At 41.1% G+C, this 13,940-nt stretch overlaps 1 protein-coding gene across 1 annotated transcript; it reads right to left on the bottom strand.

Annotated features, from left to right (window-relative positions):
- Nucleotides 1-396: 396 nt before the first annotated feature.
- On the bottom strand, nucleotides 397-10,002 carry lonrf2 (LON peptidase N-terminal domain and ring finger 2). The gene is made up of 12 exons (XM_028394564.1): nucleotides 9,267-10,002; nucleotides 5,630-5,748; nucleotides 5,136-5,258; nucleotides 4,842-4,997; nucleotides 4,044-4,269; nucleotides 3,847-3,946; nucleotides 3,569-3,683; nucleotides 3,347-3,468; nucleotides 3,044-3,230; nucleotides 2,833-2,967; nucleotides 2,452-2,601; nucleotides 397-2,240 (listed from the first exon to the last, which is right to left on the bottom strand). The coding sequence occupies exons 1-12, from the start codon at nucleotides 10,000-10,002 to the stop codon at nucleotides 2,082-2,084; spliced, it is 2,328 nt and encodes a 775-aa protein (XP_028250365.1). The 3' UTR covers nucleotides 397-2,081.
- Between the last annotated feature and the right edge of the window lie 3,938 nt (nucleotides 10,003-13,940).

The following is a 13,940-nucleotide window of genomic DNA, read 5'->3' as shown; positions in this document are numbered from 1 at the left end:
GCTCACATACCATTTATCTAATAAACACTGCCCCTCTGTGGCACAAAGGTGCTACTGTACACCACGAGGATGTGCAGAGCACGAGGGGGTAAAAATAAAAAACATCCAAAATTCACTTTGCCTGGCAACAGTCACACTGTGCACACCATATAAAACACTCAGTGGCAATGCAAAGAAGACACTTCCTGTGTGGCTGCACAACTGCAGTGTGGAAGTCGCTCTGAGCAGATCCCAACACCACACTTCAAGCCTGAACAGCTCATGTAGTCTGTCTAGACTAGAGCCTCCTCAAATCCTGCCTGTACCTTCAAAGATAACATCAAATAAATTAGATACATCAAAGGACAAAAAATAAACTAATTTATATTCCATTGGAACAACAACTATAAAACAGGATGACAGGATTGAATGTTTTTCTTTATTTGCGATAAAAAATAGGTATAAGAACAGAGAAACAATGCATTTACATGGACATTAATAATGCATTTACAACCAACAGATGCCCATACAGCTGAGTAGAATGTGCTTCGCCAAAGCTGGCTTGCATTTTATGGTTTTGCAGAGATGTTTTCCAGATATTTGAAGGATTTATTTTCTTGTAAACATGTATGTCTCACCCAAATAAAGTGCATCCTTAATTAATATTTAGTAATCAATCATTGTAAAGATTTTTTTAAAGCTATGTGAAACACGTAAATTATTACTGATGGAGCTTAAAAATGTGTTGCACGTCCATGTGCTCCAGAATATAAATAAAAATGCGATACACCCCGACAAAAAAAAAGAAAAAAGGCCATGCTCTAGAGTGCTACTTCAAAACTTGTCCATGGCATCTTTACATCCACAGATGGTGTAAATGATTGGGTGTTATGTGTTTATTGGGCTTATTATTATGCACCTTTAATCACAAGAAATACATTACAGTGTGCATGTAAATGTGGAGAACATGGATAGAGAGAGGTTAAAAAGTTCATTAAATATAATATTAAAAAGGCCTCTGAGTTACATTGATATAAATCACCCAAATTAGGATTTTACTATACACATACATCTAAGGGTATCTAAGGGTAAAGCCGAGGGGGAGAGAGAGAGAGAAATAAACATAAAACACACACTCAACCCCTACACTTTTGAAGTCCCAGAGATATGCTACAACAGGACAGAAAAGTTCCAGATCACAAATCTGAAAGGATGCATCTTCATTTTTCTAAACGTAATCAGAACCAGTTTATATTTTATATTAATTCTTAAATCTCTCTCAAACTACATGAAACATGTTGTTGTGGAGTTGCACTTACTCTTGCGCGCACACACACACACACACTCTCCAGTCTGTGGTATGGGTGTAAAAACATTTCCAACACAATGACTTTTAGCAACAGCACCCTTCACTTTCTATGGGACTGTCTGAGGTATGTGCCCGCCGTCGGGTCCGACAGGCGAGCTTCACGTCTTTGAGCATGAATTTTGGCTCAGTCAGGAAGATTTAAAGAGAGGCAGCAGTTGTTGCTGGTACACAATCTGATCTTATGTGCACCTCATCAGCTGAATTTGTAAGGAGGAAAAAAAAAAAGAAAAACATCCACATACTACAACCAGGCCTGTACATTCATGAGTGTTGCCATCGTGCCAAGTGTTTTTGCTTCAGTATTTTGGTGGCTGAGTTTTTGTTGTGATGTGGCAGGTCAACCTGTTTCCCTTCTGTTAAATACTGCAAGGAGAAGGCTGGAGTTCCTCAATTCCTCTTAATTCTAATTAAGTTTCAGAACAGCGTGAGGTGAAAGTGACCTTAACGACAACGTCCCAAACACGATGTATGCTGCTTTCACCTCAAACTCGACTGAGAGGTCCCTCATTCATTTAATGATGGTGCTGTTAGTGGGTGGACCCACTCAATGCTCCCAACAGAACTGAAGCGTTCACAAGAAAAAAAAACAAAAAAAGGGCTGCATGACATAAGGAGGAGTTCATGAGAGTGAGCTGATGTAGGAAAAGATGAATGAGTCAAACACCGAACGAATAAATGAATGATTCAACAAATACGTGAACTGCATAGATGCCAGAATGGTTCTCCCAGGCCATCACCGGGGCCTCTTGCGGGTGACGAAGATGAGGACCCTTCGGATGGCGATGAGGCGGTCCTTGAGGGAGACCATGGCCAGGATGGTGAGCTGAGCCCGGTTCTCCAGGGGAAGGACAGCGAGCAGCCACCAACACCAGGCTGGACCACTGGGACTGGCCTGCAAGGTAACAAAAAAAAACATTTACCAAAACAAAAATTAATCAGGGTAGGAGTCTAAGCACTTCTCTAGCTCCAGCAAACATTGCTATGTTAGAATAGTCTGATTGATTTAGAAAAATGACAAGAGACTTTGTTGAATTAGTATCTGGTTTTTGTTGTGGTTTTGTTGGTCATATTTGTTGTTGAATCTGTGAGGATTGCTTTCAGACCTGTGGATCTGGGTCTTTGCTGGGAAGATGTCCAAAGTGGCTGAGTATCTGACTCTTCATGTTGTCTTTCAGGGAGGTGAACCAGCTGTTGGCCTGCTCGTACACAGAGTCATGCAGCTTCAGAAGCTCCGCCAGCTCCTCCCCACCCACCTGATCAGACAGAGACATTTTGTTTCTATTACAGAGGAATAGACAAAGGGCTTTCAAAAATGAATAATTAAAAATAAATACAGAAACTCAGGGTTGCTTTTTTCACTTTCCATTGTTGAACAGTCACTGTCAAAGTATTCTGAGTGACAACTGATCAACAACTGCATGACAGAAAGTGACTTGACATGCTCTGACAGACAGCACGCCCACACACTCTTCCTGTCAGCCCACCTTCTTGTCTTCCAGGTACTCTATCTTAGCGGTGTGGTAGCCATCTCTTTGGCCGTGGCTGAGGACTTTGAACCGCGACACCCCGATGGTGTCGACCACCGAGCGCCCGTCAGGGAAGAACTTCACATCTCGCACCTAAAACATAGTTTTGTCTGTAATATGATTGCATAAAGGAAAATAAAAGTATATATTACATCTTGTGCACACTCACCTGCAGCATGCAGCCATAGTCAGCAAATCCTTTCAGCTCATCTGCTATACACATCCCGAACTGCTTGGTACCAGTCTCCATTGAGCGGCGAATCATGAGGCGGTAGCGTGGCTCAAATACATGCAGTGGACAGGGGATGGTGGGGAAGGCCATGGTGCACACAAAGATGGGGACTTCCTGGTTCAAGCTGCAGGACACACAGAAAAGAAATTACAATCAATGATATTTTACATGTGTAACATTTGAGAACTCAACACCACTTTAAAGCATCACAGGAACATATTGTGTGCATGTCAAACTGACTTGGACAGCTCATTCATCTCCTCTTCATGGATTTTCTTCCTCTCTGCCAGCTCGTCTCCTAGGTAACGCTGCAGGAACTCCTCCATCAGTAGGGTCTTATTATAACCCCTGGTGGCCAGATACTGTAATAACAACACAGTGAACATATGAGCTCATATGTTGACAATTATATTTAAAGATATTCGGAACATTATGTTTTTGAATATGGAATATGGAGTGTACCTCAGACAGATTCTCCTTGCACAGTGGGCAGTTAGGGTTGTGGTCCAGGCAGCGCTCCAGACATTTGAGGCAGAAGGTGTGCCCACAGGGAGTAGCCACGGGTTCATAGAACAATCTGGAGGGCAAATGACCAAAAATACTTTGACCAACACTAACATGGTACACCTGCCAAAACTGACTCTTATTAGCCAATGATAACATATTATAGGGACGCAAAGAACATTTCACAGGAACAGAAATCAAAAATGTTTTTGTGTGTTTGGACCGTGTGTTGTCACCTCATGCAGAGTGAACACTCCATATCGCCACTGTCCAACAGATCCGCAGGAACTGTCCTCCCTCCACAAACTGCAGCTGTTTGAAAGGTGTTTGCCTTATCTGCATTAAAACACAAAACACCATATTAGAAGAAAAAAAATTAAGAAATAAATCAATGTGTATGGAATATTGCATCGGGATAATGTGAGATTATTACCAGGTTTGAGCAGTTTGGAGGGAGGGTTGAAGGTTGTTGAGGGTCCATCGGTGCTGTGTTTCCTCTTAAGGCCACCGGGGGGTGCTGGCAGTGCAGCTAAAACATCAGCCAGGCTCTTAGTGCTGCCCTCCCCTGCAGCAGGGTCTGATTTACCAGGGGGCGGGGAAGAGAGTCTGGACGTCGAATCGTCCACTGGGGCATTTTTCATCACACTGAAATCTGAGTCCTGGACAGAGACGGACAGAAAGACGGATTGATGAGCGATAAGGGATAATCAGTCTAACAGCACCTTTATCTACCATGTTGAAAGGCCCTCTGAAGAGCAGCCTGAATAAGGGCATTGCAACTGACTGTTTCTAAATCCTTATTGAAATAATTTGTTACAATGACCATTGCCTTTGATCTGCAAGAAATGTCAGGTTCATATGCAGCTGTATCTGTAGAGTGTGTCCACGTGTGATGATACAATCAATCTGATAAGAATTTAGTTGAAAGATGGCACCCACTTCATTACATGTTGCCTAAGGCCACTTAGGAAAAGTGTAATTTGCACCGTTTCTACAGCACCGGGAATAAAAGACCTAAAATAACCACAATTATACAACCAGGTTTTGTAAGCTGTGCTAACAGCAGAAATGAAAATACAGATAAGGAAAATGTGCACAAGTACCAGTTGTCCCAAAATATAATAAATTATGACAAATAAAAAGGTACACTCTACTCTACAAATGTTTATATGTCATTGCCATTTCCTATAGTCACAGTGGGTGGAGTTTTTTTATGTTTTTTTGCAGTTACCTGTGAGGTGGAGCCCGGTTTCTGTGTAAGTGGCCTCAGGGACCTAAGCAAAGCGGGGGGTTTGATGAGACGAGTGGCCATTCCACCCTGCAGAGGGTGCACCGGCGTTGGTAGGTCCTCATTTTCAAACACAGAAGAGAACAGCTCACTGAGGACCTGTAGGATTGGACAAAACAAAATCCATACAGACAGATATTAAGCAAATGGAATGAAACATTTAGAATACTACTTTTCTCTGGTTATTTTACATATAAACAAAGCGTGTTCTGATGCAAATAACAGGCTCTTCCTTACCTTTTGAGCCTCCAGCTTCACTTTGGTCCAGTCAGGCTTTAGTGCCACACACAGGAAGTACTCTTGCAAGGCCTCATCATTCCGACCTGCTTTACTCAGTGCTGTGGCTTTCAGGCAGTGAGCCTAAAATAAGAAAAATAAAGTGCAACTGTGTTATTAAAATTAAAATTAATTTATGAAAAATTAAGTGCCCAATAAATATGTAGGAAATTGAGAAACTGAGGTTATGAACTGTAATCCAAATTATCTAATGACTGGACTAGTGTATATCAATGACTACATTACAGCAATTTAAGAGGTGCAGTTTACAAGCAGACTCTGAGTTGACCTGTTCACTGCATAATGCAGTAGCCTGTTGTCCAGCAACAGAAATGAGATTAACTAGGATTAAAAAAGAGTAACCCTCATTTACACAGAAATACTGTTGTGTCTGATCTCAGATATTTGTTTAAATTATCCAAAATAAAAAGGTCATTTTAAAACCTGTTTCTTACCTTTGTCCAGAGTGGTTTTGTCTTACAGAGGCAGCTGACATCCTGTACTGCCTGGTTGAAGTTCCTCATCTCCATGTGCAATTCAGCCCGTTGATACAGCAGTCGGCCTGAAGAGGGCACTGTACACCATGGAGAAAAAACACACACACACACACACTCATCAGCTCAGTGGACGGTCTGAGGTTGGACTGAATTTTCTAGGTCTGGTATAAGTAGGGCATTGATGTAACATGTGGTATAACACCACTTTCACGTGTTAGAGCGCTGTGTAATTTATGTAGCAACCATAACAGATCATGCTAGCGGACAGTTAAAATCAGGCACGCCATATTATCTTACTGATTTGTGTGTTGCATTGGCAAATTATTCACTGGAGTTCTGACATACATTTCCTTCTTCTCCTTCTGATGTGTCTATAAATACCATCCAGTATTTAAACCACTTTAATTACAGTAAACTTCAAAATGTGCATGAACCAGTAACAAAGTTTCACACAAAAAAAAAAGAATACCTCCCAGTTACATTTAACCAGCTTTCCTGTTTTACCCACAAAAACAGTTTTTGGCTTTTGGCCCTTTGTTGGTGGAACGTTGGATTTGGAACCCCATTGGAAAGTTATTTAAGAAAATATTTTCCAAAGACTGAACCACTCAAACCGAACAGAAGGACAACAGGCTGTCTAGCATATGCTGAATCAGCCGAAGTCAGACATGAGCACAAACACTAACAGCAGGACCAACAGCAAATATTGCTGTCCCCCAGCACTGTTCCTTGCAGAAATGAACAATGCCAAAAACATTTTCTTCCATTGGTAAATGTAATTATCTCTACAAATATATAACAGCGGAAAAAATAATTAAAATACAGTGGTAGCTGAAAACATACAGGTCACACCAACACTGGTCATACTGGTCTGCTAAACCTGATAAACAACCAGTATACTGCCAAAATATTCATAGAACTCAGGCTCTAGAATTGCAGTTGTGGACGAAAGAGTAGCCAAAAATAGGCCCTGTACACTATCATGTTATCCTTACAAGAAATGTTTTACCCCAAAATACTTCCTGTAATAACTGACAAAGGCACATTCTGTTTTTTAGTATAAATAGGTACATTCATGAAGAGCAACAGCAGCAAACAAAACAAACTAGTGCTTCACTTAAACATGTAGCCTCAGAGATGTACGTAATTAAAGTCTGTGGCCTGTCAAGACTGTGTTGATGGGGGGAAAAACTGATTTATAATATAAGTAAGGCATTAGGCCTGTTTGGTTCAAACCATTCAAGCAGATCAGCTTGGCAAATATTTTTTTTTAGAGAAAACCACCAACAACTGTGTGCTCTGTAGATGGTTTGCCTAACATTTCTGGAGGTCCTCGTGTTATCAAAAATATTCTGTAGAGATATAAGACTGTTAGATAAGTACAACCTTGGATACTTCAAAATATAGTGCTACAGCTTCACCCTGGGTATTACTGGGAATAAAATGGTACTGTGGCATGATATTTTTCATATTTTCAAAAAGAATAAAGCCCTGCTGTCAGATGTAGGGGGTGGATTTAATAAGCAACAAGGTAAAAAAATTACAACACAATTGTTTGTGAAGAAAAAAAAAAAAAAATCAAAGGACGAGCAAAATCACAACAAGAGGCCGACCCCAGGAGTCTCAGGTGTACCACACAGGTACACTGGGAAGTTTGATATTTTAGATGGGGGACAGATGATTCACTGAAGCAAGAAAAAAAACTTGGCAGTAAATTATTGTTCACTATATTGCATTCATGAGTGTAAGGACACATTAGGTTAGCCGTGCTTCAAAGGGGAAAAATGCTGTTACAGATGGTTGTGCTTTAAAAGAATTTGACCTACACCACCCCCATACTTACACAAAAACACACACCAGACATCAGGTGAGAAGATGTAAAAAAAAATGTAAAAAATCCAGAAAGATGACTGGATATCGCATCACCTTCCTTTGTAGTTGTGGAACAAACAAAAAAAAAGGTTCCTCGACGCACTGCAATTCAGCCATGGACGATTCTGCATCGGTTATTAAACGTTAAAGCATTGATAATCTAAATGTGAAATGATAATACACGGAATGAAAAGGCGAAACTTTAATGTACAGCGCTATTGCTTTTTTCCAACCATTACTGTACACTGGACAAAACCTACACAGATATCATAGCCAATATTATAAGAGTGGCAAGTTTCCTTAAGGAAACTGGGCAGTGAGTGTGTGAGTACCTGGGAGGGAGTGAAGGTGCATAAATGTGCGTGAGAGTGTGTACGAGGCACTAGTTGCGAGTTGTTTGTTAGCGGCAACAATTAAATGTACAGTACGGAGTGAAACAATGAAGCTGCAGCCCTGTAAGGACATTTTTAACCAACAGATGATGCAATGAGGTCTAACTTTATTGTCTTTGCATGCGTGGATGTGGCAGACTTTTTCCCCTCAGAGGGGTGTAGTCAATGTTTTGGCTTTTATATTAGTTCTATACCAAAAACCATCTACTCAATTGAAGAGCATCTCTGCAGGTTTCCGTCAGACCACAGACATGTCTAAAAATGGCTGGATGAGAGATGCATTTCTGTTGACACTCTCAGTGCATTACACGCATCCTACATCACAGATACCAGAAGGCCTCCTGCTGTCTTTGTTGGGAAAACATTTCCTGGCTGTGGCAAAACTGTGAAACCACTCTGTCCTCCTGTCACCCAGAGTCCCTTCTCAAGACAGAAGGCATGAATCAGTATTGATCCGGAGTGAGAAATCTTACAAGGAGCCAGTGGAAAAAGCAGGAGTGTAATCTGTTTGACTGAGCTCCAGATAATCAATGTCTTAAAATGGACCTGAGGGATAACGTGTGGCGCAACAGAAAATGAATTTTAATGTGACTGGAATAAGTAGGCCAAATGTTGCAGGGAGATAGGAAGGGAATCAGTTCAATTTTCTCAGAGGATTCAAACTGTGCAACCTGAGACTTGCCCTGGCACACTAATGAAGCACACTGGCTCCCTTTATGTAACATGCCAACATAACAGAACATTCTGTATTTTGGCTTATGAGGGGTCAGTCAAACATCTGCTTAAAGTGACAACAATCCCCAAAATGAACCAAATGAAAGGTTGACTTTTGAAAAAGGGTTTTAAAGTAAGCCATTATTCTGCTAATGCATAATTTTATGACATTTAGTTTTCTCAAAAATATCATCCAACACAGCTTATGAAACACTTACAGCCAGGGGGAAAGAGTTTAGTCTAGTTTGTCCCAACTTAAGGAATAAATTCCTGCAGTTGGTATCAAAACTGGACAAATAAATACAATACTGTATGTTCAGAAAACTACTCATAGGCTACACTGCAAAGTAAAAATAGAAAACTGATCTAAAGGTAGAAGAAACTCAGAAGAGCAGATGTGTGCTACTTAGGTAATGAAGGATGGTGCGTCATATAACGCCTGACAGAGGGTGCACTCTAGAGACGTAGCAGTGGCGCCCCTTATCGGTGACACCAGGAACCCAGACTGAAAAAGTAGGTCACCTGTGCAACAAGCTAAAGTTTTAATTACAAACAGAGACATTTAAGAGAGAAATTCCAATGCATAAAATATGTTGATGGCTCACATGTAGGCTTACCTAGTTCCACAGCTGCATTGAACTTCTCCAAGGCATCCGACAGGTTTTGATCTTTCCACAGAGCATCACCTTCGATCCACAGTTTTCGTGCTTTGCTCTCAGTTGCAAAGAGTTTATCCAAGAGGCCGCTGAGAACAACGTTCAGTCTTCGGCCGTTCGGTAGTTGATCCTTTTTGCTCAGTTTCTGTTTGCAGTACATACAATCTTTGACAGAGTCATCCTCTATGCAGCGTTTGCAGAAAGTGTGGCCGCACTCCACGGTTGTGGGCTCATGGAGCAGACATTTGCAGAGGCGACAGGAAAATAAGTCCAGGGCTTCATCCTCCTCACACTCTGCATTGTTTTGAACGCCATCTTCCCCGTTGCTGCTCTTGCTGTGCCCGTTTAAAATTGCGGGGATGCCCAGCTCTTTTTCACGTAGAGTCCGAGCGATGGTTTCCACTAGAAGGGGGAGCTCCTCCGGGCGCAGTTTGCCGATGCTGGCGGCTGTGCAGTAAGAGTCCAGCGCCTCAGATATGCGCCCGGCACGGGCGAGGGAGTCTGCCTTCCTTAGACACAAACCCCTGTCTGGTTGCTGGAGGTCTGACAGTTGGGAGCTGTAAATCTCCACCGCCAAGTTAAAGTCCCCAGCTCGGTTAGCCTCCTCTGCCACCTCCAACATTTCGGGGCAGATCCCTGCTGCCCCCGGGTTGGAGAGCGGGTGGACGCACAGCTGTGCCCTTACATCCGTCTCCATCTTCTTTTCCCGACAGGAAAATCAGATACTCGGAAGACGAAAAGGTTCACTGGTAGTCTGGCGAAAGCCGACAAAACTCACCACGATAAGAAATCATATCCCTAAAGACCCTAATAGTCATTTAAAGTCTTGACTTTGACCCAGACCACCGGCTGCGCCCAACTTCTAACGATGGCCATTTGAAGTAGGTTAGGACTAATTCCGATCCATACGTCCTTAACCCAGACAGAATGGGACGTCTGTGTAACATTGCTGGTCTATGACAAGTCCTACAAGCTGTAAACTATGGTCTATCCGGTAGTAAAGGGTCCACGGGATGCGGTTTCCCCGCATACACCTAGCTTCTTGGAGGTCGAAGGTCGGCGTTATTTATCAATTAAGTCTTAAGGTTGTGGGCACCTAATCTTCACTATCAAAAACTTATTTTGAAACAACACGAAAGTGAATCTCCAGCATTTTGTTTAGCCGGTGGATAAAACCCTCCGCGCTTAGGAAGTAAGAAGCTTAATATCCATTAGATCTATCGAGCTAACTTGTAGTTAAAATAGTATATAAATTCAAATAATGCCAAGTTTGAGGCGTATAATGGCTTACCGTGTCATGGAAGTATAGTAATAAGTAAAATAAATCTTATCTTTAGAGTCCCAGGCTCGCTTTTCCTTCCGTAAACAGCGGCTCGTCTATTGTTTTTATATAAGAGACCCCGGGAGCAACGAAGCCGAGAGAGCTAGCTAACATCGGGTTAACTAGCTAACGCCGACCGTTCCGAAACTCCACAAACGAACTCTTTTGGACCCTATATCCCGAAACCCATTAAACGTTACGAATCCGTATATCATGTTTGCCTTTTAAAAAAACGAAACAAACCGGATAAAAATAAAGCAGCCAACACAGCGATCCATCTTGGTTGTTAGCCAGCTAGCTTCGGCAGCTAAAGGTTGCTCCTTCTTTGGATTTCATACACAATTTGCCGAAGCGAGCGCAGGACAGCACGTGACCCACGATGCACGTTTCTATTGGCTCTGTATGTGGCTCACTTATATAACGCAATGATATTGTATAACCTTTCATAGACGACAGTGAATGACTGCCTGTGTGTGCTGCACCAAAACATTATTCCCCCAACACACACACACACACACACACACACAGATTGTACTTTAAACAGGTTTTCACACGTGATGACACAAAATGAAGACTTCATGAGAAATAAGGCAGATCAGAGTGTTCAGTCTGATTCATACACCTTGGTGCCTGGTTATGGCTCTTGGTCCCTGTAGTGGGATAGATTCATTGTTTTATGTAATGCTTTATATAAGCAGTCTCAGAGTCTGCTGCTTTTTTGGAGTTAAATGCGGACAACGTTTTCACTTAAAGCTAAAGCACAGAAAAGAAGCCTGGCCCCAGGACCGGCTTCTTCTGGATCAATTATTAAAGTGTCAGTTCAACTTACATAAATACTCTGACCTAATTTAAGGACAAGGGATCCACAGGAACAGGGGGGAGGGAGGAATCGGAACCTGCCGGGCCAAATGTTGGAGGGGGTCCCACCTTAAAGGACTATGTGGCTCATAGATGTGTGTTTACAGCCACATTCTGGTCATGATCTGGCTTTAATATTATCTTAATTAAACTGCTCACTGTGATAGACATTTAGATTACAGTGGTATGTAAAAACACAAATAACTTTTGAGTGTCAGGTGTAATGAAAAATCAAGTCATACCTATTAGATAGAGGCTCAAAATTAGGAAGTAAACACATTCAAATGGGGGGAAACTAATATTTAGGAATTGTTTTCCTAAGGCTTCCTCTAACAAAATGTGGTGGTGGTGTGTTGTGTTTCTGTTTTAAATGTATGTGGGCACGAGATCTTTCCGTCAACAAAGCACTGATAAACAGATAAGTTATGGCCACCAATCTTCAGGACTTTGAGCTCTGACGCTCTGGCGTTGTGTTTAGTAAGACTTTTTTTTATGTGTTATGAAAATGTTGCGACAAACAGAAGAGTAAATTTTCACCACTAAATATTCATGACAATGTTACTATGCCGAAAATCAGACCCTGCTTATTGTTTCATGTAAATAAGCTTCTGTCAGAAATGTTTCTGGCTCCTTGGTCACCTTCAAAGGGTTTTTTTAAAAAAAAAACAAATTACAAAACCTAAGAAACGTAATTTGTGAGTTATGTCTCACAAAGGACCTAGTACATAACATTCTCTTATAAAAATGTTCCCGTTTGTGTAAGGATCACAAGAGCTTGTGTAACTCAGTTCCTGGGAGCATCATAAAACCCCAGTTGTGCTATATATTCAATACACCCTGCACGAAGGCGTGAGTGTGTGCATGTGACAGACTGGAGGGCAGGCTCCAGTCTGTCTTTATAATCTCTCTCTCTCAATATATATTTATACATTTTGGAGCCTGTGCAGGAACACAGATAAGACTCACCTGCATTAATATATAATTATGAATTTGTTTGATGTTGTTTGATGGAACGGCATGTGTGTTATATTTCATTAATTTATGAAACACATTTGAATGACCGACATTTTAAAAATATGTCTTTATTCCATTTCTCGACACGTCTCATATTTTTTAAATAGAAACCATCGACTGCTTCTCAGCCAAATCCTGTCATAATTGTGTCAGCGGCACAAGAGGTGTCAGCAGTGAATCATTTTCCTTCCAATCAGCAGCTATAAGCTGACATGGTGAAATTACACCAACACATTTTTGGCTTTAATTAGTAATTAGAAATAATACACATGGATGTGAGGGTACTACATTTATGTTTTTTTTTCATTATAGAAAATACTGGTTGCTGATTGGTTGGCAAGAAAAGACAATGCATACACTACCACTCAAAGGTTTGGGGTCACCAGGCCAGTTCTACAGCTTCTCTGATCAGCATAACAGTCCAGCTGTGCTAACATCATTTCACAGGAGTTTTCTAATCATCAATTAGCCTTTTTAACATGATTAGCTAACACAACGTACCATTAGAACACAGGAGTGATGGCTGCTGGGAAAGGGCCTCTGTATACCTTTGTGTATATTCCATTAAAAATCAGACTTTTCTAACTAGAATAGTCATTTACCACATTATGTCTGATTACTTTAATGTTATCTTCATTGAAAAATAAAGACATTTCCAAGTGACCCCAAACTTTTGAACGGTAGTCTGTATATGTACAATGTATTCACACCTTTTAATTTACCAAAGGGTGTTTAATAGTGTGATCCACTTCTGTAAAAGAAGACCTGGTGAGTTACATAAACTATATTGACCCCAGAGAGAGGTTTCATTTCAAATATTCACACTGTATATTTCCAAAAAAGTGATCAATTAAAAACATACATACATCATACATTCATCAGTGTTCCATATTGTGTTATATAAAGTTGACCCTGACATCTGCTGAAGCCTGCTGGGAGTGTGGCTGACTAAAATAAACCCATCACTGAGGGTTCTTTGACAACATTATAGCTCAGGATCGCACTGCGTCTGAGTAAACAGAAAGTAGGTTACATTTCATTTAAACAGTCGAGCAGCCTCATTACACTGGAATGCTTACACAACACAGAAACATGTAAGACCAAATGAAAAAGTGAACATGGCAAATTTACCGTCATTATATCCTTACGAATGCCACTATTGTTGTTTTTGTAGCCGTCAATAGTACAAATACTAACCTTAAAATGTGTATTATCTACTTTGGTGAAAACAGGTCAGTTAATGTTTAACTCTTGGTGGATTATAGCCACTAGGTGGCGACAGAGGGTCGGGTGTATATATAAGGTATGATATAAGCATTTAGGTTACTGGCAAAGTACCCACCCCCCAACTGCAAAACAATGATACCATAATCCTAGATTGTGGCATAACACAAAATCTTTTGTAATCTTTTGCTGTGTCACATGTCCTGTGGCCTAAATCT

This window comes from Parambassis ranga, chromosome 21, assembly GCF_900634625.1.
Source record: "Parambassis ranga chromosome 21, fParRan2.1, whole genome shotgun sequence".
NCBI lineage: Eukaryota > Metazoa > Chordata > Actinopteri > Ambassidae > Parambassis > Parambassis ranga.
The sequence above is the reverse complement of the archived record's forward strand: the minus strand, read 5'-3'. Positions and strand labels throughout refer to the sequence as shown.